The sequence below is a fragment of the Malaya genurostris genome, chromosome 3, assembly GCF_030247185.1.
Source record: "Malaya genurostris strain Urasoe2022 chromosome 3, Malgen_1.1, whole genome shotgun sequence".
Taxonomy (NCBI): domain Eukaryota; kingdom Metazoa; phylum Arthropoda; class Insecta; order Diptera; family Culicidae; genus Malaya; species Malaya genurostris.
The window spans coordinates 165,614,752-165,631,115 of NC_080572.1; the positions used below are offsets into that span (position 1 = coordinate 165,614,752).

The 16,364-nt window shown below is 35.6% G+C and overlaps 2 protein-coding genes across 10 annotated transcripts in view; one reads left to right on the forward strand and one right to left on the reverse strand.

Annotated features, from left to right (window-relative positions):
* LOC131434811 (UDP-glucosyltransferase 2-like) overlaps window positions 1–16,364 on the reverse strand; it is a 235,984-nt gene that overhangs the window by 138,436 nt on the left and 81,184 nt on the right. The window lies entirely within an intron of this gene.
* The window catches only part of LOC131434813 (DNA-binding protein D-ETS-3), a 191,447-nt gene that overhangs the window by 107,817 nt on the left and 67,266 nt on the right, over window positions 1–16,364 (forward strand). The window contains exon 1 of one of the 3 annotated variants that reach the window (XM_058601981.1): window positions 9,737–11,597. The exons of the other annotated variants lie outside the window; for them this stretch is intronic. Within the exon in view, the coding sequence (XP_058457964.1) occupies window positions 11,516–11,597 (82 nt within the window). The 5' untranslated portion in view covers window positions 9,737–11,515. Of the gene's footprint in view, window positions 1–9,736; window positions 11,598–16,364 lie in introns of those variants that run through there. 3 annotated transcript variants of the gene reach the window in all.

The window sequence follows — 16,364 nt, forward strand, 5'->3', positions numbered from 1 at the left end:
TTGTTTATAACTTCATGGTTGTTGCTCTATATCATCATAACTAACATTAGTGTTGAACTAGTATTAAATTAACCATTTCACGACCATAAGATGTGCAAGACGAAATATGTCAGTACAAGACAATATTTTAGCTATTGGGGTGTAAATTAAGAGAATATCACCAGAAAAACATAGCAGGGTGCCTAAGTTTCCTATAATTTCATGGAAAATATTTTTCCCTATAATTCTTAGAAATAAATAAAAGAAGTTGGGTTTATTATATCGTAATTTAATATATTGCAATTATTGCTTTTATCATCAGAATAGTAAAATGAATAGTTAGTTATGGCATTCAACGAAACGATTTCATGTTCTTGTGGACGTTGCACATAACACATTTATTATGTGTTCTATTTTCTATAGGGCACTTTGCACAAACTTTTTTAGTGCAATAAAGATTGATAGTTCTTTTTACTTATTCGTTTAGAAACACATTTGTCGCCTTGGAAATAAGATTTCTTGAACACTCATTAAAAAAACATCGATTCAATAGTAATTGAAGAACCTATAACGATTTTTATAGAAGGGAAACATATTTCCCTTGAGCGTAAAGGTTTAAAAAGCTGAAACGAAGAAAAAGAAATCAAGGGACTAAACTCGAAACAGAAACATAATTTTGTATAACTACGACTGCACTGAAACCCTCTGAACATGCATATAACCCTGTAATAAAATAAAAAAATAACTGCTTTAACCATTTTGATATAGAAAGGTTTTGTAATTACTGTCAAAACCGATTTTTTAACCGTGGTTCAGAGGGCCGAGTGTCATATACCATTGGACTCAGTTCGTTGAGTACGCAAAACGTTTGTATGTGTGTATGTATGTATGAATGTAACATTTTTTTGCACTTACTTTTCTCGGAGATTGCTGATAGTGATGAAGATTTTTGGAACTTTTCTTAGAGATTACTAAACCAGTTTTCACCAACTCAAGTTCAAATGAAAGGTATAATTGTCTCATACAGAGTTTTGTTTGGACCTGCCCTCTGGTTCCGGAATTATAGAATGAAAAGTGTTGAAAATGTGAAATAGTTTTACAGAGCGGTGTTGCAACATTTGAAAATATGTTTCAAAGCTGAACTTAAATCAATTCAACCGATGTGTCTTGTCAGTTCACTGCCAAGCAGATCGTCTTTCGCACTTTTCTCAGCGATGGCTTGACCTTTTTTCACCAAATTAAGTTTCAAATGAAAGGTCCAATGATTTCATGCGGAACTCCTGAATTACATACCGATCCTACTTCCGGTTCCGAAATTACAGGGTTATGAGTGTCGCTGATAGGGAAGAAGAAAATACTACACCGCCTCTACGAACGAAGCACACAGCGTGCTGCGTTCGACTTCATACACGCGGTAAAGAAAACGAAAACCGACACCGAAGCTCGGTCACTTTACAAGAAGTGTGGCTGATGCGCAACATATCCTCGGTGCGTCATAATAGATTGAAGGTTGTTTGCAAAGATATGCTTCGTGATGTATAGGAAATTTTTGCAGCCGGTATAATTATAATGATAATAGTAATAAAAAAGCCAATCACAAACCATATTATATGTTGCATGTGCAGTTCTCGGTTTTCGATTAACGACTGGAGATTGTAGACATATACTCATAAAAGGATCTCACTTACTTGTCTCAAACCTCGAACTTTGATTATACCGGTTCCCGGATTCCGGTTTTGGAAGTACTTTTTTGTTTTCCATTAATCATAGAAAACTTTTTGATGAATATCACAAATTTATGGTTCAGGGGACTGGATGTGAGAAGAGATTTCATTCGTGTGATGTCCAGACTCATGTCCAATCACTACACGTTAGATGCACATCTCCTTCGAATTGGACTTTCCGAGACTAATCATTGTGCTTGAGGCGAAGGTTACCGCGATATTGACCATGTTGTTTGGACATGCGTGGAGTTTCGTGATGTCAGATCTCAACTAATAAATTCCTTGCGTACCCAAGGTAGACTAACCAATATCCCAGTTCGCGACATTCTTGCTTGTCGTGACCTTCCATACATGAAACTTCTTTATCATTTCATTACATCCATTGGAGTTCCAATTTAAATTTTATTTTATGTTAGACTGTTTTCTCTTCCATGAGTTCAACCAATAGCCAACTATAGGATATTGAATATAAGTGGTGAACTGATACAAACAATCCTGAAATAGTTATAAGATCATGTACAAAATAAATGTATTTTATGTAATGTAATTTAAAATAGCAACTCGCTTGATAAAAACAGTGTTTAGATTAACTAATGAATACTAACATACTAATATGATATTCGAAATGTATTAGGTTTAAACTACTATGTATTGTGGATGCCACGGCGAAGAAAAACTTATGTATATTGCCTATGAAATAAACGTATTTTTGAAAAAAAAATAAAAATATCACACATTTATATGAGAGATATGAGAATGGTATCATAACACCACTAGGTGGATTAAAACAGGGTTTTAATTGTTATTTGGTCTTCTTTTCATTCGGCACGTCAGGAAGAATTTAGAATTTCGGCAAATTATATAGGTGTACTGATAGGTGGTATGACAGTGCAACATAAACTATTTTGCAATGACGAGTCTAAGGCTTTGAACCATTTCGCTGTTCATTTTAATTTTTGCTTAAAATCTGACACTTGAGCGATTATTTTGAGATTTTTTCACTGGAAATAATTTTGACTAAATAATTAATATTAGAATTTTCTTTGCCAGATTTTTTTCAGTGTCGGAAAATAACCATCGATCTGTCAAAAATAACCATGCTTTCGAGCAGGGTTACTTTCAACAACATCAAAATAACCACTCGAGTGTCAGATTTCAACCAAAAGATAAAATTAACCACGAAATGGTTCATAGCTTAAGACAAAACGTAAAACTAATGTTATTTTTATTTTCAAAGTAACAGAATCAGTTCTCAAAACTACTATCGCTCTTGTTGAAATTATCAGACTGACAGCATGGCAATGACACACATTCAAATCGAAGTAGAGCTATTGTACCAATGGTCATCTCATTAGTAAAGTCGAATTATTATTTTGCCGATTACTCGACTTTCAATCAACGAATTGTGGTAGAATCAGATATACATACAACGAAACAACCAGCCGTGTCTTATTCGGAGCTAGACTGAAGTGTCATTTTAAGCATAGACGGAACGAGATATTCAATTAATGTAGTTCTATTGTTTTACAAACTGTCAACAGAAATTCATTTTCGAATACATTTTTGATAGTCTTTGTGAAACTGCTGCTCGTTTTTCTGCTTCTCTGCAGTCTAACTTGGCTTGTACCTATCACAAGAAAAAGATACTTATTCGTGATTTATAATTCAAAATTATTTCAACAAATAAACAAATAAAATAGTGTTTCAAATGTTGCTGTTTCAATCAAGGAGATTTTCTGTTTTGGTGTCTTTCTTCAGAGACAACTTTCATGATAAAATCTACAGTATTGTTAGTTGACTCAATCATTTTTAATTGTAGCAGCTAGAAAGTGATAACAACTATGACTCCATGAAAATTGACCTACAATGTAAACTTCCCTTTCGCAGTAGTCTAGATAGCAGTGTAGTATTCGTAGAGATTTCCAACTGACTTAGAGTAACACAGAATTGATCCTCTAGTTTCTTAATCCATGCCGTAGCAGGCTACTAAAACGGAAGCCAAGGTGTATTGCCGTGCCGATGATTGGATGGTAGTAGAAGCTTAAATAATGCAATCTTGAGCGGAAAATTATTTGTTTTTGCCATTGCGAAGCTTACAACCATCAATTACAGTTAGGCTAATCAATTGAAAGCATAGACAGAAAGTACGTGCATAGTGTTCGGCATATTTGCAACATAACCGGTCTGCGTCGGACGATTCATATATTTTTTAAATATCGTATGAATTCTAGTGGAGCAAAAGCCACTAATTGCAAATTCATTTCTATTGATTTACTTTCACACAATACTGTTTATAGTGTTAGTTCATCGCATTGCACAGCGTAGTCTGATATCCGAAATATTCTTTCTTGAACCCTGGCGAATACGACTCATTCGTTGGTTCTGCAGAAATAGTTCGGTAATGCTTGTTGAGATAGCTACGCAATTCACCTAAGTATCCGAAATTCATATGCGGGAGGCTGTAACTATTGCATCTTCCTCCTTCGAGAATGGCCCCCATAAGATGGATACGATAAGGGAATATTATACAATTAAAAATATGGATCAGTCAAACTATCATAAATCTTATAGAATTAACACCTGCTTTGAAAAGAACTCAGCGTATTTTGTTGGAAATCGCATTCAATTTCGAATAGTGGACGGAATGCTCACTCCAGATTTGAAAGACGGCTTGTTAAGAGGCCTCAACAGTCTCCTTTTTCAATCCAACCATCTTCGTTCAGTCTCAGATCTAAGTGTTCTAAACTAAGGTTCGGTATTGTTTGGTTCTCTCCTGAAAAATATAGTGGTTGTGACTGGATCTCGAAAAAGCTGAAAATCTTAACGAAAACTAAAAGCCACGCCATAATTGAAAATTAAATTAAATTGATTTGTTAAGATTGTTTTGGCTTTTGCCCTATAATACATGATTTGGATATTACCATTAAAAATCATTTACTTCCATAATTCTGTGCTTTTCTTTTTGTCGGGAAAATTGTAAACCTACTTGGAATGGGTAATGGGAAAAAGGTAATTAAATACTAACTTACTAACTAATACAGAGAACGAATCAATTCAATTGAAGATTGCATCGATTTTTGTCGGAATAATATGTGATATTACATCCAATAGTTCTATATGTGCCTTTTTACATCTCTTAAAGAAATAAGCTAATGAAAACAACTTGTTGAAAATTTTAACCAAGAGTCTCAGGGCTTTGATTGACTTAATTTCACCATAATTCACATTTTCGTCATAACTCACAACGTTCAAATTAAAACTGCGGACACTCTTGAACTGCGAAGCAAGTTTTGAAACTTTTTTACCGTTTGTAAGAAGTATTTGATTTCCTTCCTTGAGAGCAGGAATTGGTTTCCGAACTTTTCTTGCGAACATTAAAAAGTTCACAGATAGGCTTAGAATGTGGTTTAATTCGCAAAAGAGTAAACCTATGTTTAACTTCTTTTTGTTAATCCTTCACTGTGGTTTCAATAGCAGGATCACGAGAATGTTGATATTGTCGTCGACGAACATTCTTCAACCGGATGAACAGTTGCAGATTGTCGTCGATGATAGGAAAATTCAATTCAGTTTGAGCTTTAGGAATTGAAGGATTCCTAGCTTTGACAATGTAATGATTCAAATGATCTATTGCTGTGTCGATGTCCGCAGAATTTTCTTAAATAATTTCATGATCCACATGATTTTCAATGTGAGATCTGTGTTCAAACCAATTAACTCTATGATATTTGAATGTAGAACTAATTGGATTAATTAACACATGGATCAATAAGTCCCGAGACTAAAGCAGAGATGGCGCTTGTAGTAAACCAGTAACCACGTCTTTCTAGAGTACTAACCTTTGCTTGAAACGGGTCAAAATTTTAAGTCGATCCGACCAGAAACAGCTGAGTTATCGAGGTTGGAGTAAAGTCGTTTTGTACACGGAGAACCCTTCGATCATAAAATTGCGATATCGCAGTTTTTGATTTTTGCGATAGTTGATTTAACTAATTTCTTTTTGATTCAACCAAAATGGTTTTTGATTTGCATATATTCAAGTAGTTGAAAAATATGTTGTTTTAAATGCTGTCAAATGCCGGAGACAGTTGAAAGCAAAACAATAATCACAATGCAAAATCAACAACTTTTTTAGTTGAAATCTGTTCGCGTCGCTTCAAAGTGTCAATGAAAACAACATCGATGGTTAAAGCGTTTGGTGAAATTGTGTTCATTCGATTTGAGAATTTTATGATAACAAGTGTTTATCTAACAGCGGTGTTGTGATAAAGTTAACCTCGTTTGAGATGAAAAAGATTTGGTGACAAATTAGAAAATGTTTATGAATAATCATCTCGTAATCTTTCAGGTATGCGCAAAAATTTTATGCTTCAAATTCGATCATTGATTTACTTCCAGAAGACTGTTTTACTTCCAGCTGTTTGTTACCGATGATGATGTTAATGCATTAGCAATAAAACGCTTTTTGACATGAATTTAATTTATAAAAGTAACAGGAGCGAAGGTTTTCAAACACACAGAACCCGTTGCGATTGAATGGCGCGTTTGAATTGCCGTCGCAAAATTCCAATTCCCAGCTGTTGATGCACCCAAGCTCATATAAATTGACTAAAATTGTCAGTGCATAACTTCAGTTCAACCGTTTGAAGGCATCATTTTAGGTAAATTTAATAATTTCGCTAATTTACTCGCCCCTCCGGGCACTTTTGCTGATTAAAAACGTTTTTCTACATCAATCATTTCCGATCGAATTAGAAGTATTTTTTTAGAATTAAGATCTTTACTGATCTCAAAACAAACAAACAAATAAAACCGATTTATTTTGCAACTAACAGAATTTTGTTTCAATAACAACACCAGTTATTTCAACTAAAATATTTGTTGAAATTGAAAGGTATGTGTCCTCACTAATTGACAGCATTTTTTTCAAACAGTTGAATTAGTTGTTTCAACCATCGTTTCTGCTAATCGAAAAACAAAAATGACAGTTTAGTTAAAACAACAATCGATTAGTTGTACCAAATTTTAACCAATCGAATTCAGAAAATCAACTAATATTCTGGTTGAAATGGCATCGCGGGTGGTTCCGTGTAGTTTGTTTAAAAAATGGAAAAAACCGAGTTTCGTGTTTTGATAAAACATTGTTTTTTAATGGGTAAAAACACCGTGCAAGCGAAACAATGGATTGAAAAATGTTATCCGGACTCTTGTCCATCAAAAGCAACGATTTGTCGGTGGTTCGCCGGGTTTAAACGTGGTCGTACCGACACAAATGACGCGGAACGCTCGGGTAGACCTGTGGAAGCCGTTACACCGGAAAATGTGAGTGAAGTGACAAAAATTATAATGAAAGATCGTAAAGTGAAGTTCCGTGAGATTGCTAAGATGATACAGATATCATATGGAAGTGAAAAATTCATGAATGATTGAGCATAAAAAAGGTTTTTTCCAAGTGGGTGCCGCGATTGCTGCAATGCACCCTGCCACAAGTCGATGAAAACAATGGCGAAATTGAACGAATTGGGCTTTGATCTGCTTCCCCACCCCCCATACTCACCAGATTTAACCCCCAGTGACTACTGGCTCTTTGCTGATCTTAAAAAAAATGCTCCAGGGAAAAAGATTTGGCTCAAATGAGGAGGTCATCGCTGAAACTTAAGCTTATTTTGAAGCGAAAGATACATTTTTTTATAAACATGGTATTGAAAAATTGGAAAAATTGTAAATTGTAGAGTGGTTTCTCACGGAAGAGAATATCTTGGTCGATATTTTGTGAGTTTTTGTAAATCGCCTTGAAGGAAATTTCTCTGTTAATCAGCGCACTGGAATAGCAAATATGCTCCAACAATGAAATAGATTCCATGAATAGTTTCAATTTCGATTCCCAAGCCTTTGATAACTTTAGTGTTGTAAGAAGGTAAAATTCGTTGCTTAATTTGCCGTTGAACAAAAATGGCTACTCGACCACCCATTCCAGTAAACCGATCACATCGATGTTAGATATACATACAACGGCAATCACATAATGTGGGTCGCATTTCAACTTGACGTTTGGTTTAAGAAATGTTTCTGTTACAATAGAAATATGAATTTTGTGAACTTTTAGAAAATATAAAATTCATCTTCACTCGATCTTAAAACCAAGTAATCCAATTTAAAATATTCAAAAAAATATTTATCACCATTGTTGAATTTTAATTCATTAGAATATTATTGACAAATTGCCATATGTGCAGAATTGATGTAGGCTTCTTGGAACTGAAGGAACTCGTTATCAATTATAGACTCCAGAAGAGAATACTGCGTGTTTTAAGACACATGCTGTTCTCTGGCAAAATTAAGCATTGAATATATTTGAATTCCCCCCACAGTCCCACCAGGAAAATGATTACATAACATTTCAGACAAGACTCAAATCTTCAATAAACAAAGGCCACGTGCCACCTGCGCCATAATGTTCTGTTTCCTGATAGTTAAATCTAACTGTGCGTTAATAATACAATTGATCAACATTAAATTGAAAGTGTTAGTTGAATAAACATATAAACAACTAGTAACGTTTTACGATCAGAAACACTCTACCATATCAAGCTATTTCAATTGACTCAATCGACTAATGCAGACCTACGCTAGGAATCTTTGAAGGTGGAATCTCAAATCGTATACTATGGGGTCAACACAATTATGTACTGCTTTAATCTTTTCGATGTGGGTTTTAATGCTTTGAAAGAAATTTAACGTGTTCATTTTCGAATTTACCGTAATAACAAACGCAACAGGTATTGCAATTAAATTGTTAAACCAAACCACTGAAACTTTCTGTACGCTTGATTAACTACTCCGAAACCTTGATTAGAGATAATGAAAATGACTGATATTTAATTACTCTATCAACAAAATCACACATCTGAAATATCTGAAATAATCATACCATAACTTTCAGTCGCACAATATACATTTGATATAATCAAATTTCGCGTACCAGCAAAGTATTTTCCGCTTTGTTTAAAAAAACTAAATAAACTAATTTGCTTTTTCCTCTAGCTCGAGAGAGGAACGAACGGAAAATTCAATTTTCTTCCATTCGTCTGATTCCGTGCCAACCGTACCATGTCTGGTCGTGATAGAAAATAAAATCCATTGCTCTCGGTCAGTTTCGTTTCAAAATTCACTGCCAGCTCTCATGCTTACAGGCTTTCTAAAGCAACATTTCCAAACATTATCTTCATGGCCGTCGTCTACTTTAGCAACAGTTCAGAACCATTCCGTTTGCTACATATAAAAGTTATTCGCCTCAAGGGTTTGGTCTTCAGTCGACATCTAACTGCCCTAAGGCGAGGACTTCGCCAGTAAACTACTTTTTCATACTGAATTAGTAACCATTTCTTATATTTTCGGAATAAAATATATCATTTTTTTATATTCGATCCCTTTTTGGTTTTCCCTATCAGTCTCGTGACGAATGACGCTGTTGCTCCTGTACAGGCAAACTACACACCGGGTGGACAAAAACTCTTCAATAGAGACGAGGGTGTGTAATGATAAATATCCTCTATATGAAAGGAAAAAGGAAAAGGAAGGAAATAGGAAGTGGTTCAAGGATCCGTCTCTTTTCCGCGCAATTCTTCAGCTGAAGATTCGCCCACTCGTGCCAGTTTCGAACAATCCAACCGCCGTAATTCCCACTTTATCCCCCAAAAGCGTAACATTAGAGTAACATAAGTATGAACATTATCCTCTCCCGAAAATGGACCGGTTAGTACGTACGGACACATATACATATACTCCCCATGCATTAACTAGTGCGATTGGTGGTTGCTAGGGAAAATTTATAGCTCCGCCTTCCTTGATTCACGCGTACACGTACACATAATACAGGACTGTCAGGACGAATTCTCACTCTCTCGTCCTTTTCACTCTTTCTCATACTCTCGTATACATGCTTGCCTGTGTGCGCTCACAACAGCATTATAGTCGGCTCAATTATCCTGACTGTAAAACATTTCCCCCGAAAAAGGGAATTATAAGCGGATAGTTTCTGTCGGAGTCGGCAGTTGCTCCGGGTGTCGATGTGTGTTGTTGTTTTTGTTTTCGACTATCGTGCATTCCCGAGATCCGATTGTTGATTTCATATAACCGAGAAGGGAAAAGCAACGGATAAGGATTTTTGTTTTATCACACACACGGAACACGTTTAGTTGTCCCCGCGCGTTACGGCACGTCACACATATTTCTGGTTCGCGCAAGTTACACGCTCAATCCGATTGTCGAACAGAGAAAAGGCAGTAAGATTCGACTGGGGTCGATCGTCTGAAGCAATAATTTTGCACTCTTTAGGGAAACATTGTTACATAACTTTAGTCATGCTATAGTTGTTTTCCCGGACGGAAGGAATCGCATTCCGGATACGATTTAATAGTTTTACAATCACCGGATATAGCTCAAAAGTCGGAATTCACGCTCAACTGGTTTCATGCAAATGTAGAACCGCTATCAGCACTATTGTAACCACTGATCCGCTAGAAAAAAGGTGCCGCGACACTGAAAAAAGCATCCACAGTAGTAGCCTTTGTCCAGCAAGCGAGCAAGCACCTGTAGTGGTGTCGTTTCCTATTGTGCCACCAGAAACAGCTGGCACAGTGTGCGGTGGAAAAAAAAAAAACCGGATGTACGTGTAGTCGCGCTATCACTGCTGTGGCGACCAGTAAGTGTGTCTATGTGGTCCTCCTGATTCCTTCCGCGTTCTTGCGGAACACCCCACAGTACCCTTCGCAAACACCAATACAAACATTATCACAACAGGCAGCAACGCCATCGCTTGCAACAGGAGCAGGTCGTCTGCCGAGGCCAAACCCCCCACTAGGACGGTAAACGGGAGGCTCAACGCCGCTATTGCCTGTGCAAGCCACGAGAGAGAGAGAGAGACAGAAAGAGAGGTTTGTGTTCCGTGCATGGCCCAATGTGGATGAATAACAGTGCCCGGAAATAGAGGTGTCCGGTAACGTTAACCGGTTCCGATCGTCACTTTTCCCGTTCCTTTTCCTCTTCCGATACACACACTTTTCGTGACCTTTTTTGTCGCCTCATCGTCGTCACCGCACACATTGGCACACCCGAGACTGGCTGTGGTCTATTGTTTTCGGAACTGAATACCAGAAGAGGACGTCTCGCAGCGGGTTGCACCGTGACCCCCTAAATAAATAATTCTATTTTTTCGTGGCCACAGTTGCGACTTAAATCAAAGGACCCAAGGGAGAGGACGTGCTTGTGTGGAGGAATTTTCATGTCCGCCATCAACCGGTGTGCTAACAACAGACCTTTCGGAACGAGAGCAACAGAGCGAACGAGTGAAGAAAAATTACCGACAAAATTGATTGTATTCCACGCGTTTTTGTCAGCTCAATAGTGTCGTGAACAGAGAAGTGTGCCTGCTTCTTGGTGTTTATAGGGACGCAGGATACCGGATGCGGAAAAGGAGTGAATAATTTTGATTGTTTTTGTGCTCGAGGGCACGGGTCACAACTATTGATCTACTCCTCAAGTGAAAGTGAAATACGACGGAAGTATCGAAACAAAGTGTAGAAAGTGACAACAAAAAATAAGAAACAATGATCTGATTTTAACTGATACAAGACACGAGTGCTAGTATATACAGTCAATAAACAGAAGCTGATTGAGATTCTAGCGGTTCAGTTTTGAGCTACGGTGCAACAAACGGTTCAGAAACGGCACGATTCGGAGAAAAAGCGTTCAAAATTCGTTTGAAAACTGGAAAGCCACGAGAAAGCAGCATTGACGATACTAGCCGAATTATGATCGACATAAAAAGTTCACCAGATTATCTGAATCGATCCTCCGGTGGATCGTTCGGTAACTTTTCCATGTTACTTGCTGGTAATTATTATTCACTTGTACTTGTTTCAGATCTTGTGTTTTCCTTTTGATTTTATATTGATATTGTTAGCTAATCCAGTATTCAAATTCAAAACCTATCCAGAGTTATCAGTGGTTATCAACTAAACTAGTGACGTGATACATAAATACTGATCTGCAGCAGTTTAATGAAAATTCCGTTAAAAGCAGATGTTTATTTAGGTCACACGTACACGAATTTACTATCGAAACAGAATCGTTTAGATTAGTTTTACCAGGACGGGGGGACGGGTATACTGTGATGGGTAAGTCGATGCCTTTCACGCAACCCGCCTGGGTTCGATTCCCAACCCCGCACATAGGGTTAGCACATAGTTTTTCGAAACAAAAAATAACAGTTCTACCTGGAATTGAACCAAGCGAATAGAGATCGTTTGACAACAGTACTCTCTGCTTTACGTTTTTGGTTCAATTGATTCATTGCTCATGTACCCAAAAACCACAGACTAATTTATTTATTTAGCAAAGCCTTTGTATTATATTCCTGTAGTGGAGTTTGACCTTCTGTTTCAACAGACTTTGCAGCCGATATATTTAATAAGGCACTATGCCTTAGCTCTAAGATGCCGAGGGCATCTAGCCTTACAGTTAAAATTAGCCTAAGCAATAACTTCTTTACATTTTTCATGAAACTAAACACCTAGAAAATATCGTGTATATTTACGTCTTCTAAGACCGGCATATACAAGCGTCGAAAATGACCCATTTTTACAGTAGATCTCACACATATTTAATGCATTCTGACATATTTTTAAGTGTTGAAGCATGTAAATTTACTCGGCTGCTGTAAAAGTAGTATATGTTCGACACATATGTAAATCATTCTTGTAAAATTCAGTCTTTTTACGAATTACGTTCTTATGATTTCAGTCATATGCGGATTTACGTCACCGGTAAATTCCATTACTTTTTGCTGTGTATATCACAGAAACGGCTGATCGGATTGATTAGATGTCTTCAGTAATATTGTCGATAATTATTGGGACTATGTGAGAAAAGTACAAGAACAATCGCATCATATTTTAATTATCACAGTAATACTTTTAATACAATTTTCTTCAAAAAGGTATTTATGATTATTTTTATTTTTTAAGGTATATTGCAGCTTATAATTTAATATTTTTCTCTCTTGCACTTTAGCCCAAGATGGAGAATAATGGGCAAAACATTGTAGTAGAGATACAGCGGTTTTAAATTAAAATCTGCAGTAAATTTAGATTTTATGTTGATTTCGCATTTGTAAGAAGCTTATTTATAGCAAGAATTTTATTTTAAGTTTACATAAAATATTGAAAAAGAGAGAGTAATTTCGTACTATTTCTTAATAATATTTTTTATTATCACTACAGTTTGAAAATTGAATAACTTCTGTTTGATCAGCAGAAAATAGAATACGAGTAACAATCCACTGCCGGTATCAAGATTAAAAAATCATGAAACATGTCTTCTCATGAGATCATGCCTATTATTCATGATTTGATGAGCAAAATTATTCATACACAGTGCGTCCATTAATTTTCGAGACCGATTCCGTGAATCGCAAAATAAACAAGACTTCATGAGTTTTTCAAATTTATTATTCGAAGTATTCTCCCATCGAAAACATTTCAACATTTAATTTGAATTTTTGTTTATGAAACTCGTTTTGGCTTTCTTTGAGAAAGCGATTGAGCTCCTCTATTCCTGATACTTTCGTCAGTTAAATTGACCTAAGGGATTGTAAACCATCTTATTTTTTTCAAACTACTATCATTTTTTTTAAAAATCGTAGTGCTTTCCAAATATTTTTTTTGATACCTTCCAAATACCGGTAAAACTGAAATAAGTTTATTTGGTCAGCGACTATCAAGATCTGCAAACTCGATGCGAAGTTGACATTTTTACACTTACGTAAAATTGACATTTTTACACTTATCATTCTGTATCTCCTGAACCGGACGTCGGATCTGATAAAAAAAACAATAAGTTTTAATGGGATCTTAAGACCTATCATTTAAATCGTAGATGGAGGAATTCAGCCTTTTATGAGAGAAATGAGGGTCATTATTTTAATTTCGTTACACATATCATACTGTAGTTCCGAAACCAGAAGTCATATCCAAGTGAAATTCAGGAACCTTGTATGAGAGCAAAGCACTTTTCACATGAATCTAAGTTTGTGGAAATCGGTTAAGCCATCTCCTACAAAATTGATTGGATTGTTGCATAGCTATTACCGAGTGAAATCTAAGACCAAACACATAATTTTGAATATATTTGAGTAATATGAACGTTTCGTTTTTCGGGTGGTTGTAGTTAAAAACAGTTACAATCTATTTAGTTATAAAAATGTATTAGTTATCATATTGAATTCGAATATTGAATGCAATTGCAATAATTATCAATAATCAATATTGAATGCAATTGCAATAATTTCCTTTACAAGGTTAAACACTTCACAGTCGAACAATTAACAAATATATTGCCAAAGAAGAGCCATGCCAACTACCAATCGAGCCAAAATACTATTCCGAAGAGTACCTATTGTAGTCAATCATTGAATCACTCAGAAACGATTGTATTGAAAATTGTGTATAATTTTTAATTCAAGCGTCATTTGATCGTGCTTCGTTCAAAACCTCAACTATTGGAAAATGGCGAAAAAATCGACAAGTACCGACGACAACCGATCAACACATCGTATCTAAACTATTTATCTTTTTGATACTTGTTAGAAAATGTTTATACTTGTTATATTTTAACTATTAACGAGACCAAAATGATATTAGAACTTGCTACGTAATAAGCTTGTTGCTATAAACTTGTTAGGACTTGTTGATCGGGTTACAACCAGTTTGATCAAAATCGGTCCAGTCATCTCAAAGATTCACGCTTCTTAATTATGCATACACATGCAAACGCACATACATACACGGACATTTGCTCAGTTCGTCGAGCTGAATCGATCAGAATATGTCGCTTGGAAAAGGTGAAAAGGTCAAAAGATAAAAACAGTGTTTTACTAGAACACAAAATTAATTTTTCCATTGTTTCTAATTTTTCATTTTTTCCGAAGTAGGGTCACTAAAACCACAATGACTAACACACTAATCAATTGTTTTCCCAACTGAATGAACGGTTCAATTACACATACATTTTAGCAAAACAACTAATATAAATTATTGAGTTCACTCTAATACAGGCTGATATCTCCAAATATTATAATAATAAGCGTGAGGTATTTTAATATCAATTTTATGCAGAACTTTTTGGTTCGGGTCTGGGTTATGGGAACGACCATAACGTTTGAACTTTATGTTTTAAATAAACAAAATTTTAATACTATCTGACAATCTGATCCCCCAATGAGTTGAAAAAATCATCGGTTTAACTCTTGTATTAAGTCATTTTTTCAGATCAAAATTGATAGCAATATGTCTTTATCTGTTTATCAATTACGATACTGATAAAAAAATAACCTCAAAAATTTCGCTGAGAAACGGCAAAAGTCGGTTTGTTTACATGTTCATTTTAATTTGAGCACGTGTTATTGGAAATTCAAACGATGAATCTCTGATGAACTTTTAAACTGTAAACAAATACACGTCGACTATTAAGTTCATTCTGTTCATTTTGCGAGGTTATGCCAGGTTCGTACAAAACCTAATTGTACGAAGTACACAATATTTTATTATTCGTCACAAAAAGCGCGGATTGCTTTGACAAATTTTAAGAATGACAATAATTCAATTTAGAGGAATTTATGAACTTTTCTTAATCTTGCAGAAAGATTCAGCAACACTGATACGTTTCAAAGTAAACTTTTCGGCGAACAATTTTTGATTTTTTTTTCGAAATTGTTTAAGTGTTGTTCAGAAAATGAGTGTTTCATCGATGCAAAAAATGGACAGTCGAATGGAGCAAAGTACAAAGAGTACAACGGGTGCGATATTCTTCTTCAATCAAATTCTACTAGTGTGTCCTTCATTAGTTTTGCGCTAAGTGACGGCGCATTCTCATGTTGCAAAAAAACTTTGTCATGTCTTGGGTATTCATCTTTGATCAACACATTATTTGAATAGATGATTCGCAAATTCCAATCACAGCAGGTTAATGTAAAATTTCTACAAGTTATCGATAAACTTCTTCTGGTGAAAAAAATTCGCCGTAAGTGCGAAACTCGGCATCATAACTGAGAAAACAATAATGAAGCTTGCGTACTTTTGAAGATTAAAATCAATAGAAAAAATGATATACAGGGACATCTAACAGTCAAACCAGTAAACCTCAACGAATGCCCTTGATAAAACAATTACAGAACAAGTATCTTTTCGGGAAATAATAAAAAAATATGATAAGATATTTTATGAATTCAAATTGTTTAAATTTGTTCGAGTAGTATAATAAAGCTATATCATTACGAAAAACGTGCTTAATCCACCTAGCAGTGAGATGATACCTTTTTTATCAATCCACATGTGTTTTTTCCATGAATATTCTTCGGTGTTTTAGTTCTGATGACGTTATTTTAATGACCATCGTTTTAAGTGGCAATTTGAGATTTTAATCACTCATTACCCTGTAATGTCGAAACTGCAAATCGGATTGAATATGAGTCTTAACGTGTGACAATCGATTGAACATTCCATGCGATGTCGAAGCAAGTTCCACTTTAGAGTTTGCGGTACTTTCAGAGCCGGTATTCAGGAACCAGCATAACGCAAAACGATTTGTATGGCCATATGACGA